This window comes from Protobothrops mucrosquamatus, unplaced genomic scaffold (assembly GCF_001527695.2).
Source record: "Protobothrops mucrosquamatus isolate PMUCROS unplaced genomic scaffold, P.Mucros_1.0 scaffold340, whole genome shotgun sequence".
NCBI classification, from domain to species: Eukaryota; Metazoa; Chordata; class Lepidosauria; order Squamata; family Viperidae; genus Protobothrops; species Protobothrops mucrosquamatus.
In genome coordinates, this window is record NW_015386677.1 from 146,789 (window position 1) to 161,406 (window position 14,618).

Below are 14,618 nucleotides of genomic sequence, written 5' to 3' on the forward strand. Positions count from 1 at the left end.
ACTGTTGAAATCCTCAGCTATGGACTGATTAGAAAACCAATACTGATGATTACAGTTGAGATTTTAGAATATATATCTAAGTGGTGACTAAGAACTGACAACATGATGTCACATAATCAATCATTTTCAATACTTGGAAAGACTTGACAATTTTGATCAACTTGGTGCTTTCCAAATGAATTGGATCACTCTTATAACCTTCACACTGCTTCCAGTAGTAGCTGAGGATAATGAAAATTAAGGGAATTACAATTCAATCCATTTTTCAAGACACCAGTCTGGGGAAGGCTGATTCAGAACTTACCGGATAATAGATGTATTAAATGTGCGCTAAAAAGTTTTAACTATGTTTATTTTTAAATAAAGGGCAGCCCATTGGTAACGGCAGGACCGTGAGCGAGAAAGAGCTTGCTGCTTATCTTTTCTGCTACCCCTTGGAAGTAGAAGTCCTGATCAGGAGTGGCATGTCCTCCCCCATATACTTTTTGCTGCAGGTTCTGTCATTTCTGACTACTTCTTAAAAGTAAAGAGGCAGGCCAGAGAAAACAGCCGCTGCTCTTCATCTCCTCCCTGGCTCACCCCCTCCCAATACTATAAAGCAGAACATGCTTCAAATGCTGCCTTGAGAGCCTGTGCAGCAGAGCCAGCCTCTACGGACAGAGAGATAAGGAAGCCGGAGAGAACTAGCTCTCCCCGTTCCCTTCATTCCTTCCCCCATTTTCCCAAGCAACCTACACAAGCCCGCTTGCCCTCATGCCACCTGCCCTCCAAGGCGGGAGGTGATGTCACAGTACGCCTATTAGAAGGCCTATTGCTGTCAGCCACATTTGCACCCACATTTGCACAGGAGCGGGTCTAACTCGCTCCAGTGGGTCGGAATCTCTCGGGAATCTCCTTAGTAATCAACTGAACACGCGAGCCCTGTGGGCGCAGCCTTCTGCCTCGCTTTTCCCAGGGTGTTCTGAGCAGGGAACATTCGCTCCATTGACGCCGATGGGACATCTTTCTGCCTCCGCTCCGCATACATTATTATAAATAACCGGTGGCAAAAGGCCAGCAACCGTACTCCATCTCCCAGGGTGCAATGCGTGCGTAGGTTTACGCTGTTCCACCAAAGGCTGAGTTGAGCGTGCGCGCGATTCTCCCTTCCTCGAGTGCCCTTCAGAGTTGCTGCTATAGTTTTTTGCGGGCGGCTGTGCCCGAGAGCCGACCTTAGCCCTACTTTAGTTTTCGTGGGCTGCGTCCGCTGCCTCGCTTTCCCTCTGCGCTGTCAAAGCAGGAACTAGCCAGGGCCCTTTGCCGGCTGTCCCGTTTCTGATGTCTCTCGAAAGTAAAGAAGTTGCACCGCAGCTCTTCCAACTTGTAGAAACGGTGGTGGTCTTACCACTTTAGCTGCGGTTTGCCTCCCGGGCAAACAGGAACGAGAGTGATCACCTTTTTCGGCCTGGCCAGGAGAAGTATTGCCCACTGTATAATACTGGAAATAGGTGGGTGTAAAGAAGCCTATAAGTCCTCTTCCTCTGTAAGGTAGGATTTTATAAGAACCTGTTTAGTTTATTTAGATTAGTCCAAGTAAGCATGTCATATGTGAGACATATTTAATAGGCTAAGCGTATCTCTGCATCCAAAGCAAAAAAATTATGTAAAACAGAAATTTATGTAACAGCCGTGTGAATGCAGTTGATTTTATTTCAATCAATAAACATCCCCATGGAAAAATGGGGCAATCCCCCATGTGAATATGCAGCGTGCAATGAATGCAGGGGATGCCTACTATATTTGGAGACCCATGACAAGATCAAAAAGTAAATTAAATTTGAACATTCAAACACTCCTTCAAATTTTGCAGTTAAATTCAGGATTATGAAGTTCCTCACTGGTGGCAGTTGATTAATTGTTGCTCCTGTTGGCCTTCACAGTACAGTAACAGTGGGGAAAGCACATGCCTGAAGGTTGAATTCTGTGCCAAAAAAAAGTCACCACTTAAAAATAATAGTAATAGGTTTCAAAGAAATGACTTGGTATTGTACATTAAATTGAACTTTGTATAATTAGGCAGAATTGGAAACAAGTTTCCTATGACACAACCCAAAAAATGTATACCACCATAGAGTTATTTCTGTTTTTGTAAATGTATGTATCTCAGAGTAATATTCATGTGATATGTAATATTTTATTATAAAGGGGTCACAAACTTGGAGATGAGACCCAATCTTTTTACACCATGTGAGTTCTGATAAATTCACTTGGCTTGCTGCAGAGGACTAAACCATAAATTTCATTTAACACTGTGAGAAATTAACATGATGATAGACCACTGAACACTCTGAACTTTTAAAATAAATGATAGACCATAAATACTTGGAAACTGATAGTACAGATTGATGGATGGATGGAGGCATCTATTGACATGACATCAGTCATGTTTTGTCATTTCTGGGGGGTATTATTTATTTATGTATTTAATTTAATTTAATTTAATTTAATTTTTCCTCCCCTTACTATTTTTCTAAATAACTCAAAGCAGCGAACCTACCTAATAGTCAGTCCTTCTATTTTCCCCACAACAACAACTCTGTGAGATGAGTTGGGCTGATAGCATGACTGGCCCAAAGCCGGGACTGGTCTCCTGATTTCTAGCCTGCCTTACCTACTAAACCAATCTGGGGTTTTGAGTCTGAATCTCAAGAAAGTGGATAAAGTTCTCTGTGATTTCAGTTCTGCATCTGTGGATTGGACGGCCTGCCTCACTTGGCTTGTGAAAGCTGCTGGGAGAGGACTGGAAGCTGGACCCAGGCTATAGTCAATACTTCTTTGGGAGAAGATCTCACCAGCCCTGAAAAGCTGATATGATTCATCCCTCAACAGGTCGAGAATCTGAATAAGTTACAAGGCTAGATGATAGAGAATTGTGGATTAAATTTGTGCGCAAATGGTTTTATGAGTTTGTATTAAGGATCACTACCCAGAGACCAGTAAAAATATGTGCAATCCAAAGACTGAATAACTCAACTATTTTATTTTTGATTGCCACTAAGATAGATAGATAGATAGATAGATAGATAGATAGATAGATAGATAGATAGATAGATAGATAGATAGATAGATAGATAGATAATAGAGGGAAAGAGAGAGAGAGTGTGTGTGTGTCTTGGCATATTCTGGTCTTTTCCCGTGTAAGATTGAGAGTATCTTGGCGACGTTTCAATGAGGTCCCACTCGTCATCTTCAGGCTGGGGTCTTCGGCTTCGTGCTTGTGCGAGCAAAGTGTGATTGGAGCTGCCATCTCTCTATAAATATTGGTGGGGGTGTGTGTAGTGCTGGCTTAGTTGCTGTAGGTGGGTTGGTTGGCTGTGTGGGAGTTATTGTTTGCGGATTGTTCAGCTGTTTCGTAACATCCTGAGTAGTTGAGATGCTGGCTGTGTGTCCATTAGTCTTTTGTGTTATAATGACCTGGGTAATGGGTTGTGTGATTACATCCTGAGATCTAGTGTAGTGATATCCTGAGTTTTGTGTTGCAACATCCTTGGTGGTTGGCTGTGTTGTAACATCCTGAGCTTTAGCGTTGTAACCTCCTGAGTTCTGTGATGTCCAGAGCAGAAGGCTGTGATGTAGCATACCGGGCTTTGGTTTGGCTCCGAGTTTGTGGTCTACCTCTGTGTTCATGGCGTGTGTCCATTTGCTTTGTGTGGGGGTCGGAGGGAGGTGCAGCAGCTGGTGATGTCGTCATGGTTTGGCTTCTGGATGGTGGTTGCATTTCGTCTGAGGGATAGGTTTGGGCTTGGGTTTGGATCTGGTGAGGGTGAATGGTGGTGGCGTACTCTGTTGTTCTGGGTCCGGTGTCAGTTTTCGTGGCTAGGACCCGTTTGTTGATTAGGGCTAGTTTCCAGATGTCTGGTAGGCGGGAGGTATCGTCACGTTTATTCATGTTGTGGGGGTGTTTTTCTATTTCGATGGCTTCCATAATTATTCTCTTGTTGTGGTGTTCAGTTTTGGAGATTAGTTTGGTTCCTTCAAAATCAATTTCATGTCCTGTAGCTTTAAGGTGCTAGAAGAGGGAGGAAGTTTTTTCTTCTTTTCTGACTGTGTTCTTGTGTTCTGCGATGCGGGCATTTATTCTCCTATTAGTTTGTCCAATGTATGTGGCTGGGTAGATTTTGCATGGTATTTCATAGATTTCTTGGTTTTCTAGCTGGATCCTGTCTTTGGGGTTTCTTAAGATGTTGGCTATTTTTTGGTCGGTGCCGAAGGCTGTCTTGATATTGTGTTTGTGGGGAAGTTTGCTGATTTTATCTGTGGTGCCTTTGATGTAGGGGAGGAGGGCGATGTCGTTGTACTGTTCTATGTCTCGGTTCTTGGGGGGTGTTTCCTTTTGGATTAGGTTGGTAATTGTATTTCTTTGGAATCCGTTGGAGATTAATACGTTTGTGAGAGTGTGTAATTCAGTTTTCAGGTATCTTTGTCGGCTAGGCGTTTGGTTCTGGAGATGAGGGTCTTGGCTACAGAGTTGATCTGTGCAGGGTGGTGGTGGGATTGTGCGTTTAAGTAGCGGTTGGTGTGTGTTTTTTTCCGGTAGATGGTCTGTCCTAGGGAGTCATTGGGTTTTTTGTAGATTAGGACGTCCAGAAAGGGGAGTTGGTTGTTACCTTCTATTTCCATCGTGAATTGTATTTTGGAGTGTAGGCTGTTGAGATGTGTGAGGAAGTTGTCCAGTTTTTCTTTCCCATGTGGCCAAATTACAAAAGTGTCATCTACATATCTGAGCCAGAGTTTGGGTTTGTGTTCAGATTTGTCTAAGGCGTTGATTTCGTAGAGTCACTTCCTGTTACCAAATAGCACTGAACAGAAGTTCAGTTGTCCCTCTCCCATGTTCTCTGACACCCAACAGACCCTATCAGCAATGGTGAAGATATTCAATCTGAACAATAAGGAGACAACATACGTAGCAGATTATCTGGTTGTTTCACTTAATTACACAATGCCATTTCCTTCAGCATGTTTTGACTGTAAGGCCATTGTGGAGATGTGACTCCAATTGTGTGCATGTTTCTACTTGCCTATGTGTGGTAAGAAAGGGTGCATCTATAAGTGTAGAAAGATATAAGAATTGTCTTTTTGCATGTACATATAGAAAATCAACAGCGATTAAATACTTTCCAGATGTTTGATCTCATTACCATGGTGTATATTATTATTAAAAAGTATATTGTGACTAGTCTTTCCACATATCTTCATGTTCTGCCACAATAATTTATTGAGTTTCCCACTCCACAAGCATATGGATATTTTTTTCATGAATTAGTAATGTTTTTATTCAAAATAGAACTCTCTGTGTATAGGTTCAGAGACTTTCACTCAATTGTGGTTTTGTGGGGGGAGGGAATTTAACCCCAAGCAAAAGGTATTAATTATGGAAACCCATCACATTTGGAGAAAACCAGGTCAAAGAAGCTTTTCAGTGATCTATGAGCCATTAATTTTACATTCTCAGAAAACCTTTGTTTATTGAGATACCAGGGCAGCATTCATAGCTACCAGAGAGTATGGATGGGGAAGAGAGAAAATTCAGTTTACCAAGCAAAGCAGCTTATGCAACGGTTAACATATATAGGGAAGAGACAAGGAAAAGAATCAGCATACAGCTTTACCAGATGTGTTTAATTTTGTTACAGATGCTTGATGCCTAGCTTCCAGTGTTTTTATCATTTGAGTTTATATTCCACTTCTTTATCCATAGGGCATTCAATTCCTCTCTTTCATTAAATTAATGAAAATACCTAAAATAGTTAGGGGCAAATGCCTTTGTACTCAGTATTCAAAAATATGTCCTTATTTTAATAAGTCATAATTAACATGCAGAAATAAAGTCAGGGAGATTTTATTACATGAGGCTGGGTAGTAGGGGGTAGGAAATCACTGAAAGCAGAGAGAAACACTCCTTCAAATAACAATATTTTCTCTTCCAACCATTATTTTTTCTTACAGAACTGGTGGAAGACAACTTTCATAGGAGGAGGCATTGATGAAGGGAAGACCAAGCAAGTGAAAGCAAAATGTGGATGTCGCTTGCCAAAAACGTGTTAAGGACAAAACTCTACGAAGACTTTTCTCGAGTTTTGTTACGAACACCAAAGGGCAAGCCGAGTTATCAAAAGAATTTTTCATTGAGTAGGAAGCCTTGGCTACATTCAGCAAGGGTAGTAGCACAGGCAATTCAGACCCTCAATATTGGCACAACTATCCAGAAAGTAGAAACTTTAGAGAAAAAACAGTTTATCTGTGTTCATTGGGAAGATGGCAGTGAGAGCCTTTACCCATCGGTGTGGCTACGAGACAATTGCCAGTGCCCAGACTGTTTCCTACACTCTGCTAAAGCACGCAAACTGCTTCTGGAAAATCTAGATATCAATATCAACGTGAAGGATGTCACTCTGACAGAACAGAAAAAGGTAAAAAGAGTTTTATGTGTATGTGCAGTTGTAATAAAATGAATACAACCATTGTAATAAAGCCATAAAACAAAATCATGTGACTTAAGGTGTTTTGGCCAAAACAGACAACACTTCCTCTGATTTGGATATTAGATTTCTGTTGATGCACCCCTGCAATCTACCTTTCTGCAACCCACATCATATTGCTGGCCAATATTTTCTGCAGTCTACTGCTGTTCCAAAATCTTTTTAACAAGTGTTTTACCAAGCCAGTTATCTCTCATCTTGCAACCTTGTTGCTGTGTGCCTGTTAAATTTTGTTATTTGCAAAGATACGAGACGTTCACTTGCATGGAATTCACTTGGCCTTGCATTCTTTGCAAAGGCCAAGTGAACTCCATGAAACAATTTTGAATGAAGTGCATTCAGACTGTGCTACACACAATACAAATGCATGCCTTTCAATGTTTGTTTCTATTTCATGGAAGAAGGTAAATATTGTATGGCCAGATGACCACACCAGTGAATTTGAGGCCGAATGGTTGAAGAAGAGATGTTTTTCTGACCGAGCTAGAGCAAAAGCACAAGAAGAATTATTTTTATCAGGTAAGAATGTATGTTGTTGGGCTAACGCAGTGGTGGCAAACCTATGGCACGCATGCCAGAGGCGGCACTCAGAGCCCTCTCTGTGGGCACACGTGCCGTCACCCCAGCCCTGCCTCTCCCCGCAGCCCCCTCATCAGTAGCCCCCTGGGAGGAGGGTCACGCCCGGGCGCAGAGCAGCGCAGCCAAGCACATGGCAGCTGGGCAGCAGGGACAAGATTCCGCTCTTGTGTCTCGTCACGTGCAGATGATGCTGTGGGGCACGGATGGAGGGCGTGTCCACCATGGCGCTGCAGGGCCGCCTGAGCGATCTGCGGCAGGCCGTGGAGGTGGGTGGCCTGGCAGGTGGGGCGGAGTGGGGGTGGGAGTGGAGCGGGCAGGGTGGAGCGACAGAGGCAGGGCGGGTTTTGGGCACTCGGTCTCTAAAAGGTTCGCCATCACTGTGCTAATGTATTAAGTCAAGAGTCTCAAACATGATCCATAGGCCACATGCAGTTCTCCATGTCATTTTCTGTGACCTACAACAATACTTTGTAGGCACTGAGGTTCCTATCTAGGAAGGCCCTGGTGCCAGACACTACATGGAAGCACAGTCTAGGTTGTGATGTGTGTTCTTACAATTCTTCCAGTTTTAACTCAGCAGGTTTGAGTTCACTGGACTGTGCAATTGGCACTTCAAAGTCTATCAGGCCAGGCAGCGCTACCCTATGAGAATCCTTTACCATGTCAGGCCCTACTTCTGAAGCAGCTGTAAGAAGACAGTCAGAAATGAGGCTTGGTTAGGGAAGATGGGCCAGGAGGTTGCCTAAGGGAAGGAAGGAGGAGGCAGCTGAGAAGGACTAGATCTCACTGCCACACTGTAGGGGTTTCTCTGCCAGAGGAGGATCGGAAAGACATCAAGTAAACAAGATTTTGCTATTATGCAAAGGAAAGAAGGATTCTGCTGGGCCAGGAAAGAAAAGAAAATGAGAAGCAGGCAAAAAGAACAAAATATCTTTCCACTCAGGAAGGAAAGAGAATGAAAACAGTATTTGGCAGTTCTTAATGGAATAGATCGTAGACGATATAATCTTAAAGCAATAAATACATTACTTACAAACTGAGTAATAAAAACCAATTTTGATTTTATGGTCAATGAAAAATACTGCTACCTAGATGGTCACCAAGTGCAATGCTCTATTTCTCAAATAGTTCTGATTTGCAGTATTTTTTTTTATTAAACGCATTTATATTTAATTGCATACTGTGATTCTACTCATTATATTCATTTTTGACTCACTACAAACTTTTGCATCAGTTTATGAAAAGGCTTTAGAGTTGCAGCCATTGGGCAATGATAACAGTGGCACTCATGATTATTTGAATTGGAGAGCTCTGTACTATAGTGCAGAATTACGGGTATGCCAGTACGCCATTATTATTTTTCTATTTGTATTTATATTGCTTTTTGTTAAAACTGGCACTAACACTTGCCTTTTAAGAACCAAATAAATTTCTGTACTGTACAGAGTAGCTTGAAAGTAGCTTGCTAGCTGGATTAGATAGACCCATCCTATCATTTGCTACTATATTTTCTTGGTGACCATTTCTGGGCAGGGCATATTTTAGCAGAAATGAGAAAAATGTGCTTTTTGTAGCCAGCAGTTAACTGTATGGGTTTGCAGCAAAGATCTGAAATTCAGTTTTATATGTAGAGTGTTTCCTTTTTCTCCTGTACCATATACTGTGGATAATGAATAGAAAGCTAAACATTTGAGGGTATTTTCAATGGAATCAGCTATTTCTCCCAATAATACATCCAATCATATATCTTCTTGATTGCAACAAAATCAATAAAATCATCCTACGAATAGCTGCTTTCTGAACAATTTGTTCTCGGATCTAATTCAGATTGCTGGTAAAAACTTTATACTACTTGAGTTCAAGGTACAGGAGTGAAGCCTTCATTTATATAACTTCTTCCTTCTCAGAAAGATGTGTTGCAGAGATTGTGTACATATATTGTGGGCATACAATTCTATATAAATATGTACAGTTATAAAGCATTATCCTCCAGTTAATAAACAGGTTATGTTGTTACTTGAGGATAGTTCTGCATTCTTATTTTGCTGAGCATGCAAAAGAAGAGGGGGAGAGAAATGAAAGGGAATATGAAATACAGGAGCTGTTTTGTTCCTTAGCTAGAGATTTTTGCAATTCAGAAACCCAGCTCTTCCCTTGAGAGCAGTAAAAAAAAAAACATAAATGCCTTAATTGAATAATATAAATGGTCTCTGTTAACCTGTCCATTAACATAATGTTTTTATACCAAATTCCAGGAAAGGAAATGGCTTCATAGAATGAATTGATTTATGGAATTTTCCTTAGATTTTTTTTTGTGTCTAACAGAGGCTTGAATTATTTAGTTCATCATATGATGGAGAGAGTTACCCTCCCTTGGTCACTAGAGAGCAATGGGGTCTTTCCCTTCTATCCCACTGCATTTAGTTTCATGAACTAATAGAAACATGAAAGGAACACATATTTTCACTTGCTTTAATTTTTATATCATATATTATGAAATCAGGCAACTAAATGCTGTACACCAATTTAAATAGTACAGTTTGTAAACCAACATACAATCATTTCATAATATATAATATTGTAAATAAAGTTTTCTGCAGGATCCAATCTGGGCCGGTCACCAGACCAGAGGTTTTTTCTTCCATGCTTTGGGACTCGTGGTGGAGCCCTTCTTCAGGGAACTTCTGTCTAGCAGCCAGCCTTCCTGCAACATTATCCTGGGACACATATATTTTTATTTATTTTTATTCTTTATAAAGTTTTCCAACTATAATCAAGGGTTTATCACTTAGACAAAATTAAGCATAAACTAAGAGCATAATTAAGCATAAATCAATACAAGTAGTCCAGTGGTGGGATTCAACTACTTGAACAACCGGTTCTCTATGTGGATGCAGGCCTGGGCCTCCGAGTCCTAGAACAGACTTCCGGAAGTGGCATCCATGCACTTCCGGTGGGCCATTCTAGGCCTGAGAGTCCTCCTCCAGGCCTCCAAAGCCTAGAACAGACTTCCGGAAGCAATGTGTATTCAGCCGGTTCTCCAAACTCAACAAAATTTAGCTACCGGTTCTGCTGAACTGGTGCAAACCGGCTGAATCCTAGATAGTCCTAGATTTACAACCAGTCACTTAGTGACCGTTCATAGTTAAGATAAACTCTCCAAAAGGTACTTACACTGTAATACCCCACCGTCATGTGATTGCATTTTGGGTGCTTGGCAATCAAGCCTGCATTTACAGCCATTTGCAATGTCCTGCACTTATGTGAGTACAATTTATCACTTTTTTTTTTTGCTGGAAACTTGTGTTTATTTCTGGTGTTTGGCAAAAAAAAAGAGTCCATTGTGGACAATGGATTTACTTAATGACTATGGACTTTCTTAATGACAACTACAAAAAAATGTAAAATTGGGTTGGTCACAGGATGACCTGCTTAATGCCCAGCATGATTTAAAAACCATAGTTCCGGGCTCAATTATGGTCATAATATGACTATATGTAGCGGGAATTCAGGAAGTCACAAGTATTAATGAAATATAATTAGACTCTATTATAGCCTTATATTTGCATGCCAGATCTCTAATATAAGTCATCCAGAGTCTTATAGGGGCTGTATATAAGTCCTGGTGAAGAAAAGTTATATAAATAAAATGCTGATGATCACAAATTATTTGTCCCTTGATACTTCTCATTCTCACATCAATAATCTAGTAGATGGGAAAGGCTTTTAGAAAATGTCTATAGGATCTGGCCTTAAGTAGAATAGAATAGAAGAATAATATCTTTATTGTCACTTTGAATGTACACTAATTGGCATACATTAAAATGAAATTTCGTTGCATACAGCTCTCAAAGGGTCACCACCTCCAATATACACTACATAAATATGACAAAAATAAATAAATATAGAATTATGCATATATCCAGGGCTTTTTTTCTCATAGAACGCCCAGAACGGAGTTCCGGCACCTTTTTTGGATGGAACCTTATAGGGTAGGCAAGGCGGGTTGTATGACGTGTGTGAGTTCCAGCACCTTTTTTTTTTTAAAGAAAAAAAGCACTGCATATATCCACATATATTATATGACACAGAGAAACAACTGTGTAATTCAAGTTATGTATAAATGTGAGAAAATGGCGAGAAAAATGAATCTTGCGAGTTTACCAGACAGATGGCATAGGGAGCAAGGCTATTACAGAACCAAGTAGTCCTGCTAGAAACCTCTTCCCAGAGGGGAGTAACAGNTTCGGGAGGCCACGGCAGGCGTTCGGGAGGCCGCGGCGGCCTCCAGACCGCACCGCAGCTTTAGAGCAGCTTTTTCAACATTACTGATTTTTTATTTATTTAGAATATTTTTTTCCTTGTTTTCTTCCTCTAAAAACTATGTGCGTCTTATGGTCAGGTGCGTCTTATGGTGCGAAAAATACGGTAATTGCATACTGTGATTCTACTCATTATATTCATTTTTGACTCACTACAAACTTTTGCATCAGTTTATGAAAAGGCTTTAGAGTTGCAGCCATTGGGCTAATGATAACAATGGCACTCAATGATTATTTGAATTGGAGAGCTCTGTACTATCGTGCAGAATTACGGGTATGCCAGTACGCCATTATTATTTTTCTATTTGTATTTATATTGCTTTTTGTTAAAACTGGCACTAACACTTGCCTTTTAAGAACCAAATAAATTTCTGTACTGTACAAAGTAGCTTGAAAGTATCTTGCTAGCTGGATTAGATAGACCCATCCTATCACTTGCTACTATATTTTCTTGGTGACCATTTCTGGGCAGGGCATATTTTAGCAGAAATGAGAAAAATGTGCTCTTTGTAGCCAGCAGTTAACTGTATGGGTTTGCAGCAAAGATCTGAAACTCAGTTTTACATGTAGACTTTTTCCTTGTTCTCCTGTACCACATACTGTGGATAATGAATAGAAAACTAAATATTTGAGGGTATTTTCAATGGAATCAGCTGTTTCTCCCAATAATACATCCAATCATATATCTTCTTGATTGCAACAAAATCAATAAAATCACCCTAGCTGCTTTTTGAACAATTTGTTCTTGGATCTAATTCGGATTGCTGGTAAAAACTTTATAGTACTTGAGTTCAAGGTACAGGAGTGAAGCCTTCATTTATATAGCTTCTTCTCAGAAAGATGTGTTGCAGAGATTGTGTACATATATTGTGGGCATACAATTCTATATAAATATGTACAGTTATAAAGCATTATCCTCCAGTTAATAAACAGGTTAGGTTGTTACTTGAGGATAGTTCTGCATTCTTATTTTGCTGAGCATGCAAAAGAAGAGGGGGAGAGAAATGAAAGGGAATATGAAATACAGGAGCTGTTTTGTTCCTTAGCTAGAGATTTTTGCAATTCAGAAACCCAGCTCTTCCCTTGAGAGCAGTAAAAAAAAAAACATAAATGCCTTAATTGAATAATATAAATGGTCTCTGTTAACCTGTCCATTAACATAATGTTTTTATACCAAATTCCAGGAAAGGAAATGGCTTCATAGAATGAATTGATTTATGGAATTTTTGTTAGATTTTTTTTGTGTCTAACAGAGGCTTGAATTATTTAGTTCATCGTATGATGGAGAGAGTTACCCTCCCTTGGTCACTAGAGAGCAATGGGGTCTTTCCCTTCTATCCCACTGCATTTAGTTTCATGAATTAATAGAAACATGAAAGGAACACATATTTTCACTTACTTTAGTTTTTATATCATATATTATGAAATCAGGCAACTAAATGCTGTACACCAATTTAAATAGTACAGTTTGTAAACCAACATACAAGCATTTCATAATATATAATATTGTAAATAAAGTTTTCTGCAGGATCCAATCTGGGCCGGTCACCAGACCAGAGGTTTTTTCTTCCATGCTTTGGGACTCGTGTTGGAGCCCTTCTTCAGGGAACTTCTGTCTAGCAGCCAGCCTTCCTGCAACATTATCCTGGGACACATATATTTTTATTTATTTTTATTCTTTATAAAGTTTTCCAACTATAATCAAGGGTTTATCACTTAGACAAAATTAAGCATAAACTAAGAGCATAATTAAGCATAAATCAATACAAGTAGTCCAGTGGTGGGATTCAACTACTTGAACAACCGGTTCTCTATGTGGATGCAGGCCTGGGCCTCTGAGTCCTAGAACAGACTTCCGGAAGTGGCATCCATGCACTTCCGGTGGGCCATTCTAGGCCTGAGAGTCCTCCTTCAGGCCTCCAAGGCCTAGAACGGACTTCCGGAAGCAATGTGTATTCAGCCAGTTCTCTGAATTCAACAAAATTTAGCTACCGGTTCTGCTGAACTGGTGCAAACCGGCTGAATCCCACCACTGAAATGGTCCTAGATTTACAACCAGTCACTTAATGACTGTTCATAGTTAAGACAAACTCTCCAAAAGGTACTTACACTGTAATACCCCACCGTCATGTGATTGCATTTTGGGTACTTGGCAATCAAGCCTGCATTTACAGCCATTTGCAATGTCCTGCACTTATGTGAGTACAATTTATCACTTTTTTATTTTTTTGCCAGAAACTTGTGTTTATTTCTGGTGTTTGGCAAAAAAAAAAAAAAGAATTCATTGTGGACAATGGATTTACTTAATGACCGTGGACTTTCTTAATGACAACACAAAAAAATGTAAAATTGGGTTGGTCACAGGATGACCTGCTTAATGCCCAGCATGATTTAAAAACCATAGTTCCAGGCTCAGTTATGGTCATAATATAAAGACTATATGTAACGGGAATTCAGGAAGTCACAATTATTAATGAAATATAATTAGACTCTACTATAACAAAAATAACCTTATCCTTGCATGCCAGATCTCTAATATAAATCATCCAGAGTCTTATAGGGGCTGTATATAAGTCCTGGTGAAGAAAAATTATATAAATAAAATGCTGATGACCACAAATTATTTGTCCCTTGATCCTTCTCATTCTCATATCAATAATCCAGTAGATGGGAAAGGCTTTTAGGAGATGTCTATAGGATCTGGCCTTAAGTAGAATAGAATAGAAGAATAATATCTTTATTGTCACTTTGAATATACACTAATTGGCATACATTAAAATGAAATTTCGTTGCATACAGCTCTCAAAGGGTCACCACCTCCAATATACACTACATAAATATGACAAAAATAAATAAATATAGAATTATGCATATATCCAGGGCTTTTTTTCTCATAGAACGCCCAGAACGGAGTTCCGGCACCTTTTTTGGATGGAACCTTATAGGGTAGGCAAGGCAGGTTGTATGACGTGTGTGAGTTCCAGCACCTTTTTTTTTTTAAAAGAAAAAAAGCACTGCATATATCCACATATATTATATGACACAGAGAAACAACTGTGTAATTCAAGTTATGTATAAATGTGAGAAAATGGCGAGAAAAATGAATCTTGCGAGTTTACCAGACAGATGGCATAGGGAGCAAGGCTATTACAGAACCAAGTAGTCCTGCTAGAAACCTCTTCCCAGAGGGGAGTAACAG

General features: G+C 40.0%; 1 protein-coding gene across 1 annotated transcript in view; it reads left to right on the plus strand.

The window, feature by feature from the left end:
- Nucleotides 1–1,467: 1,467 nt before the first annotated feature.
- Nucleotides 1,468–14,618, plus strand: part of BBOX1 (gamma-butyrobetaine hydroxylase 1) — a 45,348-nt gene continuing 32,197 nt past the window's right edge. Inside the window, exons 1-3 of the mRNA XM_015815389.1 lie at nt 1,468–1,487; nt 5,986–6,449; nt 6,920–7,037. Of these exons, the coding sequence (XP_015670875.1) occupies nt 6,054–6,449; nt 6,920–7,037 (514 nt within the window). The 5' untranslated portion in view covers nt 1,468–1,487; nt 5,986–6,053. The remainder of the gene's footprint in view (nt 1,488–5,985; nt 6,450–6,919; nt 7,038–14,618) is intronic.